At 43.0% G+C, this 21301-nt stretch overlaps 1 protein-coding gene across 1 annotated transcript; it reads left to right on the plus strand.

Moving 5' to 3' along the window:
* The first annotated feature begins 350 nt into the window (after positions 1-350).
* Positions 351-19616, plus strand: LOC142829790 (general transcription factor II-I repeat domain-containing protein 2A-like). Its single transcript, XM_075931355.1, has 2 exons — positions 351-443; positions 17714-19616. Exon 2 carries the CDS (start codon positions 17723-17725, stop codon positions 19526-19528), a length of 1806 nt encoding a protein of 601 aa, XP_075787470.1. The 5' UTR covers positions 351-443; positions 17714-17722; the 3' UTR covers positions 19529-19616.
* Positions 19617-21301: the final 1685 nt, after the last annotated feature.

Raw genomic sequence — 21301 nt, forward strand, 5'->3', positions numbered from 1 at the left:
GGAGACAATGGGTTAATTGCGGAAGAACTCTGTACGTGTGAAGTATAAGGGTGGTGAGGCACGCATTCCCCCTGCCCATATCTGATAATCCAGAAGCAAGCCTCTAGGAACATACGCCATTTAAGAGAAGCAATGGTGCCAGTGTAGCAAAAACAAGTTATAGATAAGAACAAGAACACATAACAATCTTGTTTACCTAAATGTACTGATCATGTAAACAAAGTCAAAGGACAAGCAGTACGGCTGAGCCATACTGTAACAAGCAATGAGTAACCCCCGGAAACTTCCAAACTTCTAAACAGGGTAAAAACCTGTATATAAGCTGCACAACAGTATGGCAATTTGGACTTCACCAATGGACTCTGGTACCAGTGCCTTGGAAGCTTAGATGGTCTCCCCCTTCATCCACAGCTGTAACCGGGTCCCCAGCTTGCAGAAGGGATGTAAGATGTCGCTTTTCCTATCATGTTGTTCTTTAGTTAAGGGGTACAGTTAAAGTCTGTATGGAACTAAACTGCTTGTGTTTGACCGATACTTGTGCAGCGTGTTTTTGAACTTAGAGAACCCAGTGTCGGACCTGAGACTTACTCTTGCCAGCAACACTCTCCTTGCGCTACACATTGAGATGCAATACCAGAATTCATGGGACTTAAATTGACACTCTCCCTCCCCCACTAGATTGATCACTGCCCCCTGTGGCCTGTTGAATAGATCTACCCTAAGGGCATGTCTACACTAGGGAGTTATTTTGAAATAACTCTCCTTATAACATGGTGAGCCTCCACATTTCAAAATAATGGGCTTGTTAGTTCAAAATAAAAACTCCTACTTGTGAAGCAGAATAAGCTTATTTTGAAGTATTTATTTCAGGAGTTATTATTTCAAAATAACTTATTTTGAAATAACCTGGTAGTGTAGACATAGCCTGAGAGGAGAATGTGGTCGGGTCTCCCGGGCAATGTGGTGGCCTAGAGGTTAGGTCCCAGAGTTAGCTGGTGGCAAAAGGGTGTAGGAAGGCCCCTGCTGCTGGGGCCAGGCCTAGAAACTGTGGCCTCTTATCTAAGTCTGATTCTTAAGTTTGGGGCATGGCCCCAAGAGTCCAATTTCCCCCATATCAGTGAGGGTTCCTTGGAGGTTCCTTGGAGGTTCTCTCACTTTGCAAGGGGAGGGGTTGGAGGCTTACGTGTTCCTGTGGGTGACTCAGTAGACAGATTTGGCTCAGGTCATGCAGAGAGCAGGACCAGCTCCTGTCTCTTTGCTGGTCAGTCCCTAACTGAGCCAGGTTCCGGGACAACTCATTCCTGGCTCGCGCTGGGTCCCCCCTGCTGCACTTTATCCATTTAAATATATTAAGAGCCTGTTGTGGTTGCCCTGCTTATCGACTAGCCAATGGAAAATCCATCAACTAATCGATTAGTTGATTGAACTAAATTTAACATCCTAAGTGCGGGAGAGTGCTCCAGGTTGGATTGCATGTTTTGGAGGGAAAGAGAGGTCTTCCAGCTGGGACAAGGGATTGGGATACATCCAGGGTGGGGAGCAGTGAAGGCTCCCACTGGAGGGCGTGCTGGTCTGGGATTGAAGTGTGAGAGGGGGAACAGTGGTGTGATGGAGGTTGAAGTGTGGAAGGATGCTCGGGGTACAGGACCATAGTTTGCCCACCCTGGGCTAGATAATGTTTAGGCCAGCCATGAGTGCAGGGAACTGGACTAGATGATTTCTCAAGGTTCCTTCCAGTCCTATGATTCTATAAGATAAAGTTTTCTTCCATTACACAAGAAAAATCAAGCTCTTTATAACCAACTTTTGACATTTTCTTCTCAGAGTGTTCTTTGTTCACGCTCAAGTACTCTATACATTGACCTTTTTCTCAGGCTTATAGTGCCTCAAGTGCTGCTGTTTGCAAATTATTGTCCTTAACTTTAATTTAACCACAGCTGGGCTTGCTAAAGTCTAATGACTGGTAGAAACTAGGAGGTAGCTGGTAGAGCTATTCTCTCTGGGTATGTCTACACTTGCACCCTATTTCGAAATAGGGATGCAAATGAAGACATTCAAAATTGCAAATGAAGCCAGGATTTAAATATCTCACACTTCATTTGCATATTCACGTTATGGCGCTATTTCGAATTAGCGCTATTTCGAAATAAAATGCAGTGTGTAGACAAGTTATTTTGAGAGAAAACCCTTCTCTCGAAATAATCCTTATTCCTCATAAAATGAGATTTAACCGTTATTTTGAGAGAAGGATTTTCTCTCGAAATAATGCGTCTACACAGTGCGTTTTATTTTGAAATAGCGCTAATTCGAAATAACACCATAACGTGAATATGCAAATGAAGCACGGGATATTTAAATCTCGGCTTCATTTGCAATTTAAAATGTCTTCAATTGCATCCCTATTTCGAAATAGGGTGCAAGTATAGACATACCCTCTGAAACCAGCTATAGAGGATCCTATTGTTATTTTTCCCACTTCAAGAAAGACAAGGAAAACCTTGACTAAGACAAAGTTAGCTGAGATGTAGTTACATTGTACCAATCAGTTCACCCCCTCATCAGGGAAAGAAAACAGCATTTTCTCTTTGCTTCTGGGAAGAGTGTAGCAAGAACATTGCAGCAATTTAGAGAAGGAAGAAAAATACTTAACTACCTGTCACAACCCATCAGTAATGCATTCACTCACATACGCATGCCATGGGAAAGTGGTAGGACTAATGGTTGTTGGGAAAACATTGTCAGTCTCTTGAGCATGGGAAAGAACAGAGCTCTCAAACTTTCCCTTGAGGAGCTCCAGGCCCTAGGATCAGATGATAAGAAACCTATTTCCCTGTTGCACAATTCCCAGAGATCCTTCCTTTCTTAGTCATGCAAAAAGTAGACGGTGAACAAAAACACTTCTAAACAAATTAGCTGTGTTGTCACAACACAGCAGCTAATTGTTCTGGGTGTGCAGCAGGCCTGGGAAAATACAGCCCACGGGCCAGATCCGGCATGCCAAGCCACTGGATTTGGCCCACAGATGCTGCGGAGAGCCCCAGACAAGATCCCCGCTTGTCTCGCCCCACCCGCATGCTGCTCAGAAACACGGCTGCTGGGCAGATACTCTTTAAAATCTGTGAGCCCTGAGAGGAGGGGGGAAGGCTTTAGGAGCTGTTCCCACCCCCCGCACAATCCCATTGGCCAGAAACAGGCAGCCAAGAAGCACTATGCTGCCTCCCCTCCGGGGCTAGTAGTTATTCACAGAGCACATGGCTGCTTCAGGAAAGTGCTGGGCTGCTGGCTGGTAAGTCTCCTGGCCAGAAACTGCCTCTGGCACCCCAGCCCTTCCCTCCCTCAACTCTCTGCCCCCCACTCCTGCCCCCTACTCCACATACCCAAATCCTCTGCCCCCCTCCTGCACCTATATCTCCTGCCCCATATCAGTCTCCTTCTGCCCTAGCTCACAACACAACACATGCACCCCCTCTTGTACCCCAATTCCCTGACCTAGGTCACAATCCAGTCCCTTGCACCCCAGTGCAGTGTCCTGGGTCACAACCATCTCCTTCACCCCAACACCCTCCCTTACACCAAACTCCCTTCTGCACCTAACCTCCATCCGTGACTCCGCACCTCCTCCATTCATATCATAGAAAAGTGCAGCCCTCAACCACTTTCCAAATTCTTGGAGTGGCCACCCATCAAAACTTATTGCCTACATCTGGTGTGCAGTGTTGATAACTACATGAAACCAAAATGTATTTATTATAGTAGTGGAGATATTTCATGGGAAAATTGTGCCATTGTAGGTATGCATGGCCAAAAAGAACAGGTAAAGTTTTTGACCCTGTGCACCATCTTTATCAGGTCTCTTCTACACATCTGTGCCATTCCAGAGGCAAAGGAGCAAGTAAACACACCTCAATGTGATGTCTCTGGGGTCCTTATGGGGAGTGATACAGGGCAGGTCTTGCCACAGTTTTTAAAAAATGATGGAGTGGGGCACCCTCTGTCCCTGGGCCTTTCTCACTCAGAAACATCTCTTCTGCTTGATCTGTTTTCCCAGTGGATATGTCCGATCTACTTGTGATGTAAAGGACTCAGTTTTCTGGTGGGGGAGGGAAAAGCTTGGGGCATAGATCGGGAGAAAGCAATACACCTATGTAATGCCTTCTACAGTGAAAGCTTTGTTATCCAGCACTCTGTTAACCAGAAAACTTTGTTAACCAGCATTGCCCCCAGCCACAATACTGTCACATCTTCAGGCGCACAGGCCTGGCTTGGTTTACCATGATTGGCTTAACAATTTTTTATTTAAGAAGTACTAATCATCTTTAACTCAAAATAGAAATGTGAGATCAACTGCTTCACACTACAAAACTGCCAATATTAAAAGCTTGAGTTTTACTATTATTGTCCATTGGTTTTTCCTAGGTTTATGGGACCCTCAGATAGTCAAAATTTTTAGATAACCAGATTGTTCTAATCCCCAAGCATGCTGGAGAATACAGGTTTTACTGTATTTTGATATTCAGATCACTAGAGGTGGCTATGAAGTGCACAATTGTGACTTTTACTCTTTCAGAGCCTTTGAGTTTTTTAGAAGAAATTATCAAAGAGGCAATGCAAATATTAGGGGAGCATATAGAAGAGCTTGTTGGCAACTGTGTATTTTAATACAATAACAAGGTGAATCAGCTGATCTAAGTAAAGGCATTTTCAATCAAGCAGATGGAAAAAGCCAAGTTAAACGGAAGAGTGAGAACATATGTACAATCTAAAAGAAGGAGAATAAGGTCCCATTGAAAGCTGAAAAGTGAGTCCTGCACTTGGGACGGAAGAATCCCAAGCACTGTTACAGGTTGGGGACTGAATGGCTAAGTAGCAGTTCAGCAGAAGAGGACCTGGACATTACAGTGGATGAGAAGCTGAACATGAGTCAACAGTGTGCCCTTGTAGCCAAGAGGGCTAATGGCATATTAGGGTGCATTAGGAGGAGCATTGCCAGCAGATCCAGAGAAGTGATTAGTCCCCTTTATTCGGCTCTGGTGAGGCCACATCTGGAGTATTGTGTCCAGTTCTGGGCCCCCCACTATAGAAAGGATGTGGATGGATTGGAGGGAGTCCAGCGGAGGGCGACAAAAATGATAAGGGGGCTGGAGTCCATGACCTGTGAGGAGAGACTGAGGGATTTGGGTTTGTTTAGTCTGCAGAAGAGAAGAGTGAGGGGGGATTTGATAGCAGCCTTCAACTTCCTGAAGGGAGGTTCCAAAGAGAATAGAGAGAGGCTGTTCACAGTAGTGACAGATGGCAGAACAAGGAGCAATGGTCTCGTGTTACAGTGGGAGAAGTCTAGGTTGGATATTAGGAAAAACTATTTCACTAGATGGGTGGTGAAGCACTGGAATGGGTTACCTAGGGAGATGGTGGAATCTCCATCCTTAGAGGTTTTTAAGTCTTGGCTTGACAAAGCCCTGGCTGGGTTGATTTAGTTGGGATTGTTCCCAGACCTCCTGAGGTCTCTTCCAGCTCTATGATTCTATGATTCTAGAAGAAAATGCAGATACAGCCAAAGAAGTGGGAAAGAAGTTATCACTGCCATCAGTCAGGATGACCCTGTATTAAGAGAGAGCTTTGTTTTCACACTTCATCAACAAAGAAAATCAGCTTAATATTAGACAGAATGATGCTTCCAGCAAGCTTGAAATAGTTAAGCAGTCTACTCTGTCATCCACAAAAAGTTAATAGCTAGACATCACTAGGATTTTTTTATGTGTTAGAGATCAAACTATATAAAAATACGTGTTATATGCACTTACCTCTTTTACTATTGCATGTTTCTCCCATGTGTCCTTTTTTCCTGCTTGAAACAAAATAGAATAGACTCTAGAGTTCCACTATTTCTGCTATGTTCAGATAAAACATAAGAAGAGGAGTATGAGAAAATTCATTTCTGGGACTGTCATTAAAGAATTAAAAAAAAAAAAACCCAAAAAACCAAAGAAGTCAAGAGACTATCAAATAATCCCCTGGATAATTCTGATGATGATAAGTATTTCAAACCAGTATCAATTTGAAATATATTTGTTTCTTATTTTTTAATGTTTGTTTTTTATTTTGGTACATGGTCACGGGCTGGCTCTACCCCGGAAGGGGTGGGACTTGGAGTGCTAGAACTAGCCTCCCCCCAGACTTGTCTGGGAGTGGAGGCTTTGAAGTAAAAACACAGCAAAGGGCTCCTGGCTCCCTGCCCCACCACTACTGCATTGCCTGGTAGCTCTCTGGGATTGCTGTGGCTATTTAAAGGACTCGCGGTTCCGGTCCCTGCCAGGGTAGCACCGTGACAGGAAGCTTTGAGCCATTTAAAGAGGATCCTCCTGCCTGAGCCACTGTCTAGAAATTTGGTGGCATGAGCAGCAGAGTATCAATAGAAAGTGACTAGGTGCAGTCCGCAGCCCAGATCAAAGTGTTAGGTAGGCTGGATCCAGCCTCCCAGGCCACATCTTGCCCAGCCCTGTGTTAGGCCAATCTATGCTGGCTCCCTAACTTTAGTTATGCTAGTGCACAGGCAGGAGGGATGTGAGCATAGAAAGCCTTTTTTGCCTGTGCAAATGTGAGTGAGTTGAAAACTGTCTCGCAGAGTCACAAATCTACTCAGGTTTGGCCTGGCTGCTCTTGCCAGAATCTGCCTCCATAGGAAGCTGGCTCATTTGCCCATAGTTAAGAGTGGCACCTAGCCAAAAGTAAGATAATTTCAAGGCCTAATTTTGTTTTGTAGAAGTGATCCAGCCCCACATCAGTTTACTGAAGCAAATCAGTGATAATTGGGCATGTCTATAATTTATGGCTCAGCGAGATTAAAATAAATACGAGAGAGAGGAACCTGCCTATGCACGAAGACCAACTCTTCTCACTTAACTCTGGCAAGTGGCATTAATCTTACGCTTCATATTTACAGCACTTTATATTTACAAGAGCACTCTGAAAACTGATTTCTGAGCAGAAGTTAAATTTTTCCTTTTTAAAAACAAGTAGGTTTACATTTGCATTCTGTACTGACTAGAGGAAGAACTCACTACTGTATATAAAGGAACACAGCAGTAATGGAATGGTATGAATTATCTGTTTTTGTTTGTAGTGACCATTTATTTTTTAGGGATTCAGATAGTTATTTTCTCCCAACAAAATACAGTAGTACTGCATTCAAATTTAGAAATACATTTTCTCCATGGACAGAAGGGTAATAACTTCCTTAGTGTCATGTCAGATTATACTCTCAGAGACATGAATTATCACAGCAGTGATAATACGGTGCATTAGGCGGTACAGTCAGTGGGCTGCTGTACATCCTCCTCATGTACTTGTGTGGAATTAAAATTGAGAGATAATAGCAAAAAAGTCAGTCGACCAAGTTGACTTAGGACTTCAAATAACTTTTAAAACTTTGTTCTGAAGGCCTTATGACAGGGTAATTATTGACTCCTTGTCTCATGTTGCTGAAGTTTTCAGTTTCTGGAAGTCTGTTCTCAAAGACATGCATTGTAAGATTGTTTTTCAGTTTTATTACCTGTATGTTATGGGTGAAATCCTGGACTTACTCCGTTTTGCCACTGACTTTGAATAGCAGCAAGAGTTTGCCATTTATGTACCTAGCTGTATTAGAGTCTGTGTGGAATGAGAGAAAAAAAAAGAAAAGAAAACCTGAGCTCTAATCCCAATTTTAACATTGATTCAGGCAAACCATTTAGGCCTGTATTTTCCAAAGGGAAATGTATCAATGTTTGGCTGCCCAGCCCTAGATACCGTGGCCTAGTTAAAGGGAACAGCAGGTGTTCACCATCTCTGAAAATCAGGTACAGGGTATTTAAAGTTGGGTGGCCAAAAATGAGGTACTCAAAATTTAGACACTTTCCCCACTGCCTTTAAAATGGGGATGATATTCCCTTGCCAGCCTGACAGACAGCTTAAATGTAAGACACCGTGTTTTTCTTATGATCTATAAGCATTAAAAGTCAAGAGAAACCTGTGTCTTAAACTATATCCCAGGAATTCTTGAATTCTAAATATTCAGGAATCCAACTTGAACCCAATTCTTATTCCAGAATGTACATGTAGATTCAGGCACATTCATCTCATTTACACAAATCAAATATGTATGTAAGCATTCTCATATGAAAATCATCTCAGGGCATTCATTTAAATATGTCTGTATAAATCAGTCAAGTATTTCCATGTGGATATTGCTCTAAGCTATTAATTTACGTATGATTCTCTATATAAGAGGCACCGAACCTCTTCACCTTTTATATGTCACATGGCTTTAGCCTGCTATCTAAAGGAACTAATCTACAAGCTCAGCACAGAAAAAAGACCTGCCTGCCATGAAATTAATGGAAAAAAATATTTCAAGTTCAGATGTATGTATAGCTTTTAAGTCAAACTTTTTTTTAAATGGCCAGTTCATTTAAATCTTTTTATATACCCAGCATCCATTTAATTTACTCAGCCTTTAGTTTGGACCAAAAATAGAATTTGGTATATCAGTATATTTTGTCCTTATATTTATGAAATGCACTTTTCACATGTGTGACTGAAGGTGACTGGGGCAGCCCCTGCTGTAAATGTCAGGGTCAGGCAGGATGCAAAAAGGAGAGCAGATACTCCCCACGCTGGCGAGCATCAAGAAGTTAGACTTCCCAACCAGTCACTAAAGATGCATCTACACTGTAGGGCTTAAGTTGAATAAACTATGCAAATTGAGCTACGGCAATTGCGTAGCTTATTTTGAAATAGTTTATTTTGAAATTGGGAGTGTCTACACAGCACATATTTCGAAATAGAGCACTCTTCCTCTGACTTCTCTTACTCTGACTCCTGTAGCCCTCATTGTATGAGGAGTAAGAAGTCCTCCAGCTTGACAGTATTTTGACATTATTTCGAAATAATTGCCTGCTGTATAGACACAGACTAAGTTATTTTGAAATAACACTAGTTATTTCAAAATAATGTTGCTGTGTAGACATACCCAAAGTATGCATCTGATCTCCCACACTAGTTATCAGGAAGCCAAAAAAAGAAATCACTCAACCCCCTTTATTATATTCCATTTCTCTGGCTTCTAGTATGCACCTAGATCCAGTACAGTGAGAACAGTTATTTAAAACAAAACAAAACAAAAAACCCACCAAAAACAAACAAAAAACCGTCTGCTCACATATCCAAAATGTTCTCATGATCTCCAAAGGTCAGCCACATTACCAGGTCAGTATAGGTTTGGATCTTATCCCAAAATACCATGCTGCCAGCCAACCCTTTCGTATCTATATCTAGGCTATGTCTACACTGGCATGATTTTGCGCAAATACTTTTAACGGAAGAGTTTTTCCGTTAAAAGTATTTGCGCAAGAGACCGTCTATACTGGCATGTGCCTTTGCGCAAAAGATGTGCCAGTGTAGATGCTCTCTTGCACAAGAAAGCTCAGATGGCCATTTTAGCCATAGGGCTTTCTTGCGCAAGAAATTAATGTTAACTATCTACACTGCCCTCTTGTGCAAGAACACTTGTGCAAGAGGACTTATCCCTGAGTGGGAGCATCAGAATATTTGCGCAAGAAGCACTGATTTCATACAGTAGGACATCAGTGTTCTTGAGCAAATACTCACGGCCAGTGTAGACAGGCGGCAAGATTTTGCACAAAAGCAGCTGCTTTTGTGCAAAATCTTGCCAATGTAGACACAGCCCTAAAGTTTTATTATAAAGAAAAAAATAAAGTCAAGATGTTTAATGGAGAGTCAGAAACATACAAAGACTTTGAAGTCCATCACATTCCTGCCAGTACTAGTGAGTTTGCAGTCTTGAAAGTCCCTCTGGCTATGGCTACACTGCCGTTTTTTTACGGAAGAAGATATGCCAATCGCGCTCGCATTTGCATATCTTCTTCCGGTTCTTTTTGCAGAAGACGATGTGCTGATATTTGAATGTTGGAAAAAAACAACCTCTTTCACAAGACCCTATAAACCTTGATTTATGAGGAATAAGGGGTCTTGCAAAAGAGGTTTTTTTTCCAACATTTGGCCCTGTCTCCACAGGGACAAATATCGGCAAAACCTCTTCTGCAAAAAGAATCGGAAGAAGATATGCAAACGGGAGCACAATTTGCATATCTTCTTCCGCAAAAAAATGGGAGTGTAGCCATAGCCACTGGAACACATCCATAGCTTGGATGGGTCTTTTAATCCTTTGTTCAGAGCTTCATTTGTAGAAAGGTTACTACAGTGGTAACAAGCAGAGATGTGTGAAAGGAAGGTATTGAGGCCTACCCAGAATATGTCAAATGAGCACCAGTTTAATTGTAAGTGTAAAGGAAAGGCAGCATTGTGAGATACAGGAGATGTAAAATAGAAACAAAATTTGATTGAATGACCAACAATAACCCCGCTTTTAGGGAAGTAAGTAACTCAGACAGCAGTATGCAACAAAGTGCTGATTACCCCAAATGGAGCAGACGAAAGTTTTTGTAAGGGCAGAATGAGACAACAAAAGTCTAACGTCAGCAATTGTCAGGTGAGTGGAAGAATACCGAAATATCGAAACAGGGTATATAAGGTTGGATGGAACAGACCAAGAGCGGACGGGTTGCGAATCCAAAAAGCTAGGTGCAAAAGCACATCTCTTGCACAAAAGCACATGCCAGTGTAGACGCTCTCTTCTGGAAGAGTTTTTGCACAAGAACTCTTCCACAAAAGAGTTCTTGCGCAAGAAGCTGCCAGTGTAGATGGAGCCATGTTGTGTGTCCAAACAATGCTTCTTGTGAAGGTGGAGCACATCCACATTAGCAGCTCTTTCAGTGCCACAAAGAGCAGTGCATTGCAGCTGCAGCGTGCTTTGAGAAAGGTTTACACTGCAGCATGGGGCAGGCAGTGTCACATGATGCAGGTTTCCAATCCCATTGCTCCATGGTCATCCTACTACCATGACAGCTGCTTTTCAGCTGAAGTGCAGGGGGAGGCATGCAGTGTGTTTGACAGGGAGTGTGTAGGGCAGGGGCGAGACCATGGCTACGTCTACACTGGCATGATTTTCCGAAAATGCTTTTAAAAGAAAACTTTTCCGTTAAAAGCATTTTTGGAAAAGCGCGTCTAGATTGGCAGGATTCTTTTCTGCAAAAGCACTTTTTGCGGAAAAGCGTCCGTGGCCAATCTAGGCACGGTTTTCCGCAAAAAAGCCCCTATCGCCATTTTCACGATCAGGGCTTTTTTGTGGAAAACAGTACTGTGCTGTCTACACTGGCCCTTTTGCGCAAAAAGTCTTTCGGAAAAAGACTTTTGCCCGAACGGGAGTAGCATAGTATTTCCGGAAAAACACTGACGATCTTACATGAGATCGTCAGTGCTTTTCCGGAAATTCAAGCGGCCAGTGTAGATAGCTGGCAAGTTTTTCTGCAAAAGCAGATGATTTTGCGGAAAAACTTGCCAGTCTAGACACAGCCCATCAGTTTACTTGTGCAAGAACACGTGGCCAGTGTAGACAGGTGGCATGTTTTTGTGCAAGTGCAGCTGTTTTCACACAAGAATGCGCCAGTGTAGACACAGCCCATCTGTTTTCCTGTGAAATATGAGCAGCATATAATTGCCAGCACCATACAAGTACCAATGTAGACATACCCTGCCTTTGTTTTGTCCATAGACATGCCTCTACATGCCTTGCTGAGCCTTAAGTTCTAGCTCTTACCTTTTGTGAATGGGTCATTTGAATAGCTGATAGTCCTTGATGGGCCATCAAAGACACTAGACAGCGCATTACTAAACTGTCTGTGGGTGTCTCCCTGAAACATAGGACAAAGGTTTTATAATACAGCCAGCCAGACATATTCATAACCCAAAATCCAAAGATGATACAAACATATAAATGAGATTATCATATTTGGCAGTGAGTAGTCCTAAGACACCTTAGCAACTAAAACTTATTATGACATAAGCTTTCATGGATAAAACCCATGATGAAATGGGTTTTACCCACAATAGCTCATGACCCAATGAGTCTATTAGTCTCTAAGGAGCCATAAGACTGTGTGTTGTTTTTACAGTTCCATACTAACCCAGCTATTCCTCTGAGACATTTGTTTGTTTGCAGCCTGCGGTGCAGTTTGGTTTACACGGGGCTCAACACCCGGCCCATGAGTGGGAGCCAAAACAAAAAAGTAGTTAATATAATGGATGATATGCATTTTAGTTTCGGTTGACGTGCATTTTAATAGTTAAATTCCTGGACTGTCAGTGCTCAGTAAAAGTGCTGTCATATGGGTGGAAATCGGGTAAATATGGCATTTTATTAATAGCAACAGAACTGACTTAAATGGGGCCTGCGTGTTGTGTAGTCTAGCCTTAATCTTCGTATTCATGCCCATCAGTGTGAAGGAAGCTATTTGCATGTATATACAACCACACTTAAGTTGCAGCCCTCAGCATGTGCTGTGAATATAATTGTGTTCCCTGGGGCTTCCAAAGTTGAGTAGCCTGTCCTAAAGTGTCCTCCAAATTCCATACTGCATCACAATATGTAAACAATTACATAATTTAAATACAATAAGGTGACACAAAGTAGACTCCAGCAGTCTCTGAATCATCCATTCCTTTTGGATTCCCTTAAGCTGTTCCCTCAAGTAGAAGCCTGTGTACAAGTGTGTGACATTTTAAGGTTTGCTCAGGCCAATAAGCAATTAGGTCACTGTATTCCTTGTAACCCTGGGTTTCTTGTGGCTGTGCTGTGCATCTTTGGTTCAGAGGTCGGACCTCAGCAGCCTTCCAGCAGCCCACAAACCTCACCGTGGCTCTGCCCAACCTGATTTTCTTTTCAGGCTGATCTTAGAACCCTTCCAGCCCTGAATTTGCCCCAGAATTGTCATATTGCAGGAATAGTCCCTCTCAGTGGGCCATCACAGAGGAAGAGTTTGGTTTTGCCATGTTTACTGGCATAGTAAATCACTACAACTTGTCAGCTGTCTAGAAGCATAAACTCTACTGAAAGTACATAGTACTCAGAACCGTCCCATCCATAGGATGGTTAGGGGCGGCTGCCCTAGGTCCTGTAGCAGCTGCCTCAACTGTCCTATGGACAGGACTTGCAGGGCCCCAGGGGGCCTGGAGGGGCCTAGCAAGGGATGGCAGCAGCAGTTGCCCCCGCCCCAGTCACTACAGCAGTGGACCCAGCCTGCTTTGCTCCCCTACCCATCTTCCAGCCTGCATGGCAATGGAAAATGGAGCAGCCCCAGCCCCAGTGTGTTCTGCTTCCCACTGCTGTGGTGAAACAGAGTGCAGCAGGCTGGCAAATTGGCAGCAGGGCAGAGTCATGCTGGTTCTCACTGCCACGGTGAGTGTGGAGGGCCCGCTAGGCATCATAGGCATCCATGATTTATAATGAAAGCCACACAAGTTTATTAACGAAAGACAATGGATGGAGCGATACCAAAGTAAAAAGAAAGGCAGAGATGGTGACAAGCAAATAAAAGTGAAAACACATATCTACAAGTCTTAATCTAGCAAACTACAGTCTCTCTTCAGGCTGATTTCCCTCAGTCACAATCTGCTTTCCAGCTCTTTCTAGGCAGCATGGTCAGGACCCATCACAGAGATCAACTTGCTTGGTTTCTTTGTCTCCTAAGGTAAAAGATAAAGATAAGAGTCTTTCTTTGTCCCTTATATCCCTAAAGGGATGTCTTTGTCATAGGCCTTGTCTACATTTGGTTAAGTAAGTTATTCCAATGGACAACCACCTCTTTAATAAAATCCACACGCTATGTTCCTTGTGTCAGTTCAGAGCATCCACAATAACTGCTCTTGTATCAACACAGAGACCAGTCGATTTTGGGTAACTCTCCTAAGGTACGTCTACACAGCAGTATTATTTCAAAATAATGTCAGTCATTCCAAAATAACGTAGTCAGCATCTACAAGCAGTTATTTTGACATACTGTTGAAATAATGTTGAGCTGGAGGACTTCTTTTTCTGACTAGTGTAACCCTCATTTTAACGAGGAGGAAAGGAAGTCAGAAGAAGACTGCTCTTTCGGACTTCCTGCTATGTAGACAACACCAAAAGCTGAAATAAGCTATTTTGGCTTTAGGTATGCAATTGACATAGCTCAAGTTGCGTAGCTTATTTTGGCTTTACCCCTGCTGTGTAGCTGTGCCCCCATTGGGCAACTGACTGCAGGGTAATTTGGGAAGAGTTTGCTTTGCCTCATGGAACAGGCAGTGTCACATGATGGTTTCTTCATCCTATCATTTCGCTGGCATACTACTCAGGCAGAGGCGTAGCGAAGGGGGGGAAGAACGGGGCAGTTGCCTCCGGGCACCACGCGAGAAGGGTGTCGCACAGGCCCACCTGATGCTTACAGCAGAGTGAGCCGGGAGTTGGGCCATGTGCTGCCACTCTGAACACACTGTGAGACGAGGCAGCTGGCACACACACACACATCTTGTTATTACCAATAGTTGCTCCCCCCTAACTGCACTCACCAGGTGAGTTAGGTGTGGGAGGGGTGGATCCAGCTCGATGCTCCCATGTTGACAAGAGGAAATCCGGGTGTCCCTCTGCAAGATGCCTTAGATCAGTGTTTCCCAATTTTATTTGGCCACGGAACCCTTTTCAACTCGAATGAATTTTGCAGAATCCCTAATAAGAGTCTTATATGGAGCTAAAAAAGTAGACCACAAATAACTAAGAATAATAATAAACAAAAGCTAAACAAGGTCATGAGATCATCACAAATGAAAATTGTTTTCTATAAAATTCATAAATGCCTACATATTAATTATTATTATTATTATTTAAATCATAACATGTTATTTTAATGGAATTTTCTTGCCGAACCCTTATTTTCACTTGGTGGAACCTCAGGGCTCCAGGGAACACCATTTGGGAAACACTGCCTTAGATTTATGGTGTCTGCACTCTCATGCAGTTCTACCCCATTAGTCATCCCATGCATATGCATCATCTTTGAGAGTCATCAGATGCATATGCAGTTAGTTGTCTTAATACTGCCCCATTCGCCTTCAAAGAGGGAGCTTCCGAAAGCAGACACTTGCTGCTGACTCCCAAGGCGTCCATAGGTCCAGTCTTCTTTCAATGAGCCCATTTCACAGTTCCCATTATTCTTCTCATTGTTCTTGGATCTGGTTCCCACCCTTTTCCAACCATTGCAAGTGCAGGGAGGTGCTAGTCTTTCATGCCTTATCCATTCACACCTTGTTCACTCAAAAGGACAATCAATTAAGCAAAAGAGGGTACAAAGTCTACAAGATATAAAAAAAACAGGACTATGTAGCACTTTAAAGACTAACAAGACCTAATAAACCATCTTTTTAGTCTTTAAAGTGCTACATAGTCCTATTTTTTGTTTCAGCTACACGGGACTAACACGGCTACATTTCTATCACTACAAGATATAAGGTTTCTATGTAAAAAGACAATACAAAGTTTCTGTGTTTTATATGAAAGTACAAAAAATTTATATAGAAAAGGATTTAAAACAATAAACTACAGACTTAGTACAATACTAAAAAGGACTTGATACAAAGTTAAAATAAAAAAAATCAATAAGAAAATGATTAATACAGAGATTAATGAGATGTATCTACAGTTGCATTGGGATGGGGGGCTGGTGTGCCTGGCTCTGTGGGAGGGGTGGGTGCAATGGGGGTACTTAAAGTTTTTTTTTAAAAGTACTTTATAACAAAAGGAAAAACTTAAAAAACAATAGTCTAGTAGCACTTTAAAGACTAACCAAACATGTAGATGGTATTATGAGCTTTTGTGAGCAAAACCCACTTTCGCCCAGAAAAGCTCATGATACCATCTACATGTTTGGTTGGTCTTTAAAGTGCTATTAGACTATTATTTTTTAATTTTCTCCTGTTACAGACTAACTCGGCTACTCCTCTGAAGCTTATAAAAAAAGGTTGAGAAACACTGCTCCTTTTGGCCTCCCCGTTTCCTTTCTCCTTTGGCAAGCTGGCCAGGCAGGAATTTTGGTAAAAATATATCAGACATGTGCACACAGTGCCCCCTCTACCTCAGTTGGTGCTGGATAATCAGAGCCTCAATTCTAAAGGAGTTGGCATTACTAAGGTGATAGGTCCCCCCATGTTTTATTACGGATTTTCCAAAGACAATGCTGGTGTTTTCTATAGGTCACCCACATTTCCCAGTCATAGCAAAAACTTGGGATTAACATGGCTTTCTCATTTAAAAGTCTTATACATGTTCAGATGTTGTGATTGTGAACACCTGGTGAGGCAGTCTGCTGAAGGCAAAGTTGGCCTCAAATCTTGACATCTATGGCTTCATTTGAATGACTTATGTGAAATTTGAAAGATCAGCACAGAGAGACCTCTCTCCTTTACTTAAGGACAGAATCTCACCGCAGCCTGAATGAAAAAGTCCTCGTGGCAGACAGAAAGCCATTCTTGCAGTGTATCCTCAGCCTTAACCTACTTATTGCTTCAAGTGCTTTCAAGAAAGTGAGGGTGATTCTCGTATTGTGTGTTAGTTTTATTTTAAAGTTTTTCTGAGTGTTATTTTCTGAGTTCATCTCTTATGGTACATCTATACTTGCTCCTCAAAAAATGAGGAGTAACGTTAGTTCGAACCAAGGGATTTGCTTCAAACTAACACGTCCCGGTGTGTACTTCCTGGTTAGAATAAGCTGGTGATCGGAATAGCACGCTGGCGAGATCATGCTAATGAAGCGCGGGATATTTAAATCCCCGCTTCATTAGCAATTTCGGTCGCCTACATTTGCATCCCTAGTTCGAACTAGGGAACAAGTGTAGACATACCCTTACATTCATAACTCTCATGTAGTTTATCGCTGTGTGATAGTATGAAAAACAATTAGGTTAACTAGGTAAGTATGGTAACTAGGCAGTTAGGAAGCATTACAGATTGCTTACAATAAATTTGACATGCTCAAAATCTTGTTTACCTTTTATTCATTAAAGCAGGGGTCTCCAAACTACGGCCCGCGGGCCGGATGCGGCCCGCGAGGCCCTCTCATCCGGCCCTTTGAGATCGTCCCTGGGGCGCCGCCGAACGGGCCCTTCTTGCCGCGGGGGGAGGGCCCTGTCAGGGGTGTGCGGCGTGTACTCACGCCGCGCCGGGGCAGGAGAAGCGGGCCGCTCCGCTGACAAGCGGCCGCGCGGCGGCAAACGGCGCAGGGGGCGGGGGTTAGCACGGGCGGCGTTCCCCCGCCCAGACTGACAGGGCAGCCGGCCAATCAGGGGGCAGGATGGGCGGTGGTGGTAACGCCCGCCCGGCGACGTGCGGGGGAATGTGAACCCCGGCGGGAACTTTAAAAAGGTGACCCCTTCCGCCTGGGGGGGGGAAGGAGTGAGCGGTGGCAAGCAGGAGGGGAGGACAGCGTGCAGAGGAAGGGGAGAGCAGGGGGAAAAGCCCCCCCCCCTTCCGGGAGAAACGGATTCGCAGGCGAATATTCTGAAGAGGAAACATTAAAAGCAACAATCTCTCTACCATAAGTGGATATATTTGCACACTATATTCAGGTAAGTTTAACTTAAGAAATCATAAGAATTTTTAAAAATTGTTTCGGGTCATTTGCAGCTATTATTGCGACAAAATTAGTTCGCATAATCAGGTTTTTTGAGCGATATTGTGTGCAAGATACTTTCAGTTTCATTATTTATTCATGTTGAATTCACTTTATTTTAGTGCCCAGCAATGGCCGAGAAGAGGAAAAGAAAAATAGACGATGAGTGTCGGCAATTTCAAGAAGAATGGAGTTTGAAATACTTCTTCATCAAATCCGGCGAGAAAGCATTGTGTGTGATTTGCAACGAAACCGTGGCTGTGATGAAAGAATACAACCTGCGCCGTCATCATCAAAGCAAACATCAGGAGAAATATGTACAGTTGAAGGGTAAAGTCCGTGCCGAAAAATTTTCTAAATTACAAAATCAACTCAAATCTCAGAGGACATTGTTCAGTAAATCCTCAAATGAAAATGAATCCTTAACTAAGGCCAGTTATAAAGTTGCCTACGTCCTGGCTAAAAGTGGCAAACCCTTTACAGATGGTGAAGTAGTGAAGGAATGTTTGTTGGAAGTGGCTGAGGAACTTTGCCCAGAAAAGTCAAAACAATTTGAAAATGTAGCTTTGGGTGCGAATACCATTGCCCGCCGTGTTGCAGACATGGGTGAAAACATTGTGACTCAAATAGCGAAAAATGCAAGCAAGTTTTGCCATTTTTCAATTGCAATGGATGAATCGCTGGACAGCTGCTCCACCTCTCAACTGCTTGTGTTCATTAGAGGTGTGGATGAAGACATGAACATAACACAAGAGCTGGCTTCCCTACATAGCATGTATGGCACTGTTACCGGAGAGGATATATTCAATGAGTTGAAAAAAACATTTGCTGATTATAACTTGGACTGGACTAACCTCAGTTGCCTGACTGTTGATGGAGGAAAGAACATGAGTGGCATAAAGAAAGGCTTGGTTGGACAAGTGAAGCAGATGTGTAATGAGAAAAACATTATACAACCAATGTTCCTGCACTGTATTATTCACCAGCAAGCTTTGTGTGCTAAATATGTGGACATTAGCAGTGTACTGAATCCTGTGGTGAAGATGGTGAATTTAATAAGGTCACATGGGCTCAACCATAGACAGTTCAGAGACATGTTGAAAGATACAGACACAGAATCGCAAGATTTACCATATTACACAGCAGTAAGATGGCTTAGTTGTGAGAAAGTTCTGAGCAGAGTATTTAAGTTAAGAAAGGAAATAGGTGACTTCCTGGAAAGTAAAGGCAAGCCACAGCCTTTACTGTCTGATGAAGAGTGGGTATGGAAATTGGCTTTTGCTGCAGACATAACTAGTCATTTAAATTTTCTGAACCTAAAACTACAAGGAGAGCAAAATCTAGTTTCTGATCTATACACCCACCTAAAGGCCTTCAGATCCAAACTTGTCTTGTTTTTGGAACAAGTACAGGCCAACAACTTGACGCACTTTCAGCAGTGCAAGGTCTTCATGGCTGAAGCAACAGCTGAGTTCCCCACGTCATTTGCATGCGAGATCATCAAAGACCTCCAGCTGCAGTTTCAGCAGCGGTTTTCTGACTTGGATTCAAAGGCAGAAGAAGTGAGATTGTTTCAAAACCCATTTGAAGCAGATGTGGCCAGTTGCCCAGATGAACTGCAGCTGGAAGTCATTGAGTTGCAAGCAAATGACCTCCTTAGGGACAAGTTCAAAATAGGACTGGTGGGTTTTTACCAGTTTTTGCCCAAGGAAGACTTTCCTAATGTCAAAACTTTTGCATCAAGGTACCTTTCAATCTTTGGAACAACATACCTGTGTGAACAAACATTTTCAAGAATGAAATATGTGAAGAACAATTTGAGAACAAACTTGTCCGATGATAATCTCAGGTCACTGTTGATGTTAGGGACAACAAATCTAAAGCCAGAAATGTCTGCTATTTTGGCATCCAGGAAACAATTTCACCATTCACACTAATACAGGTGTTCATGTGTAGTGTATCAATGTGTTATTAAATAATAACTGAATAAAATAATATTAAATAAATAATTAAAAACAACATCCATGTTTTGATTGTTTTTTATTTGGACCTCAAGTGTGTAGTCGGCCCCCGAACTGCTGTTTGATAGTTAATGCGGCCCTCGGGCTGAAAAGTTTGGAGACCCCTGCATTAAAGCAACGAATTACTCATTTGCTATAACAGTGGTTTTAAATGATTGATTGAAATATAGTGATGAAATTCATATTTAGGTGTATAACATTTATTTCTCTCATGTTTTATAAAACTTACATAGTTTAAGAATTTGACATTTGTTAATGTAAAAGACATTAACTTAATGAGAACAGGATCTGAACAAATTGAAGAGAAAACATTATTTAACAGAATGTAAACCACAAAACTTTATAATTTATATGTCTGTAGTTAGTAAAATAAGTAATTTGTTAAACAATAAATATCCTAAGAGGTGGATTATTTACAGTGGTGTAGTGAGGAGGGTGCAGGGGGAGTTGACCCCAAATGCCATGTTAGTGGGGTGCCAATATAGTCCCCCTCCACTCCCTCTGTCATCTCTCTGCTCGCCTGCTCCTCCTCTGCCTGCCACCACTGGCTGGAGTTGCCTCCTCCCCGCCTCTCTGCCCCCTGCCTCATCCCCCTCCACCTCTGCTGGAGAGTTAGTGCATGTGGGGCCCAGTCTCAAACTGGAGGGGGTCGGGTAAGACATGATACAAGCTCCCTCCCCCATCCTCCCAGGGTTGGGCTCAGCTGGGTGCCAGGTTTGGGGTTTTGCCATGCGGTGGCGGTGGCGGCGGCGGCGGCGGCGGGGGTGTGTGCAGATTTTGCCTTTGCCCCCGTGTGCATAACACCCTCGCTATGCCTCTGTACTTAGGCCTGCCAAAGGGGGTGGGACCAAGGGACAGATGCCCCAGGGCCTGACAATTAGGGTTGCCAGATGGTTTCAACAAAAATACTGGACACACTTGACCTTACATCACAATCTACATTACATTTGATTGAGAAAATACTGCACAGTTCTATTTACTCAATTATAGTTTCTCAATTTTTTTCCCAAACAGAAAGCTCAAATACTGGAGTGTTCGGTTAAAAACTGGACACCTGGCAACCCTATTGGCAATTCAAAGGACCACGGGGCTCCTGGCCACCAACATTTTCTACTGTAGCAACAGCCAGAGCCCCAGGCCCTTTAAATCACTGCCAGAGCACTGTGAGGCTCTGAAGGCGATGTGGGGAGTGCTGGTTGCTCCCAGCTCACCCTTTCCACTTGAGGCCCCACTTTTTCCTGGAGCATGGAGATGTCCGTTCCCCTGATCCTACTAGCTTGCCAGTTGCTTTTCAAACAACGTACCACTGAGCCATCTCTGTCAGAAAGCATGCTACTGATCAGCATTGCACTGTGTTATGAACACACATCTTAGAGCAGCTCAAAGGGATGCTTTGAAAATAGCATATTAACACTAAAGTGAAAAGCTGACAATGTGTGTTGACTCATGAATAAAGGATGACATGAATAAAAGTCATTCATGTCATAAAAGTCACTGGCTGAAAAACAGTGCAAGGACTTTTCGTGTGAGTTAAGTATAGGTTTTAGAATGTGTGTTAGGATTTTATTGTACATGTAACTGTTTTCACTATAAAATGTATCTCTAAGTGCTGTATTTAAATAGCTAGTGACCTGAGGTGAAACTGGTAAGCTGTAGTGTACTGCTTTTTTGGGAGCAGTGAATCTATGA

This window comes from Pelodiscus sinensis, chromosome 1 (assembly GCF_049634645.1).
Source record: "Pelodiscus sinensis isolate JC-2024 chromosome 1, ASM4963464v1, whole genome shotgun sequence".
NCBI lineage: Eukaryota > Metazoa > Chordata > Testudines > Trionychidae > Pelodiscus > Pelodiscus sinensis.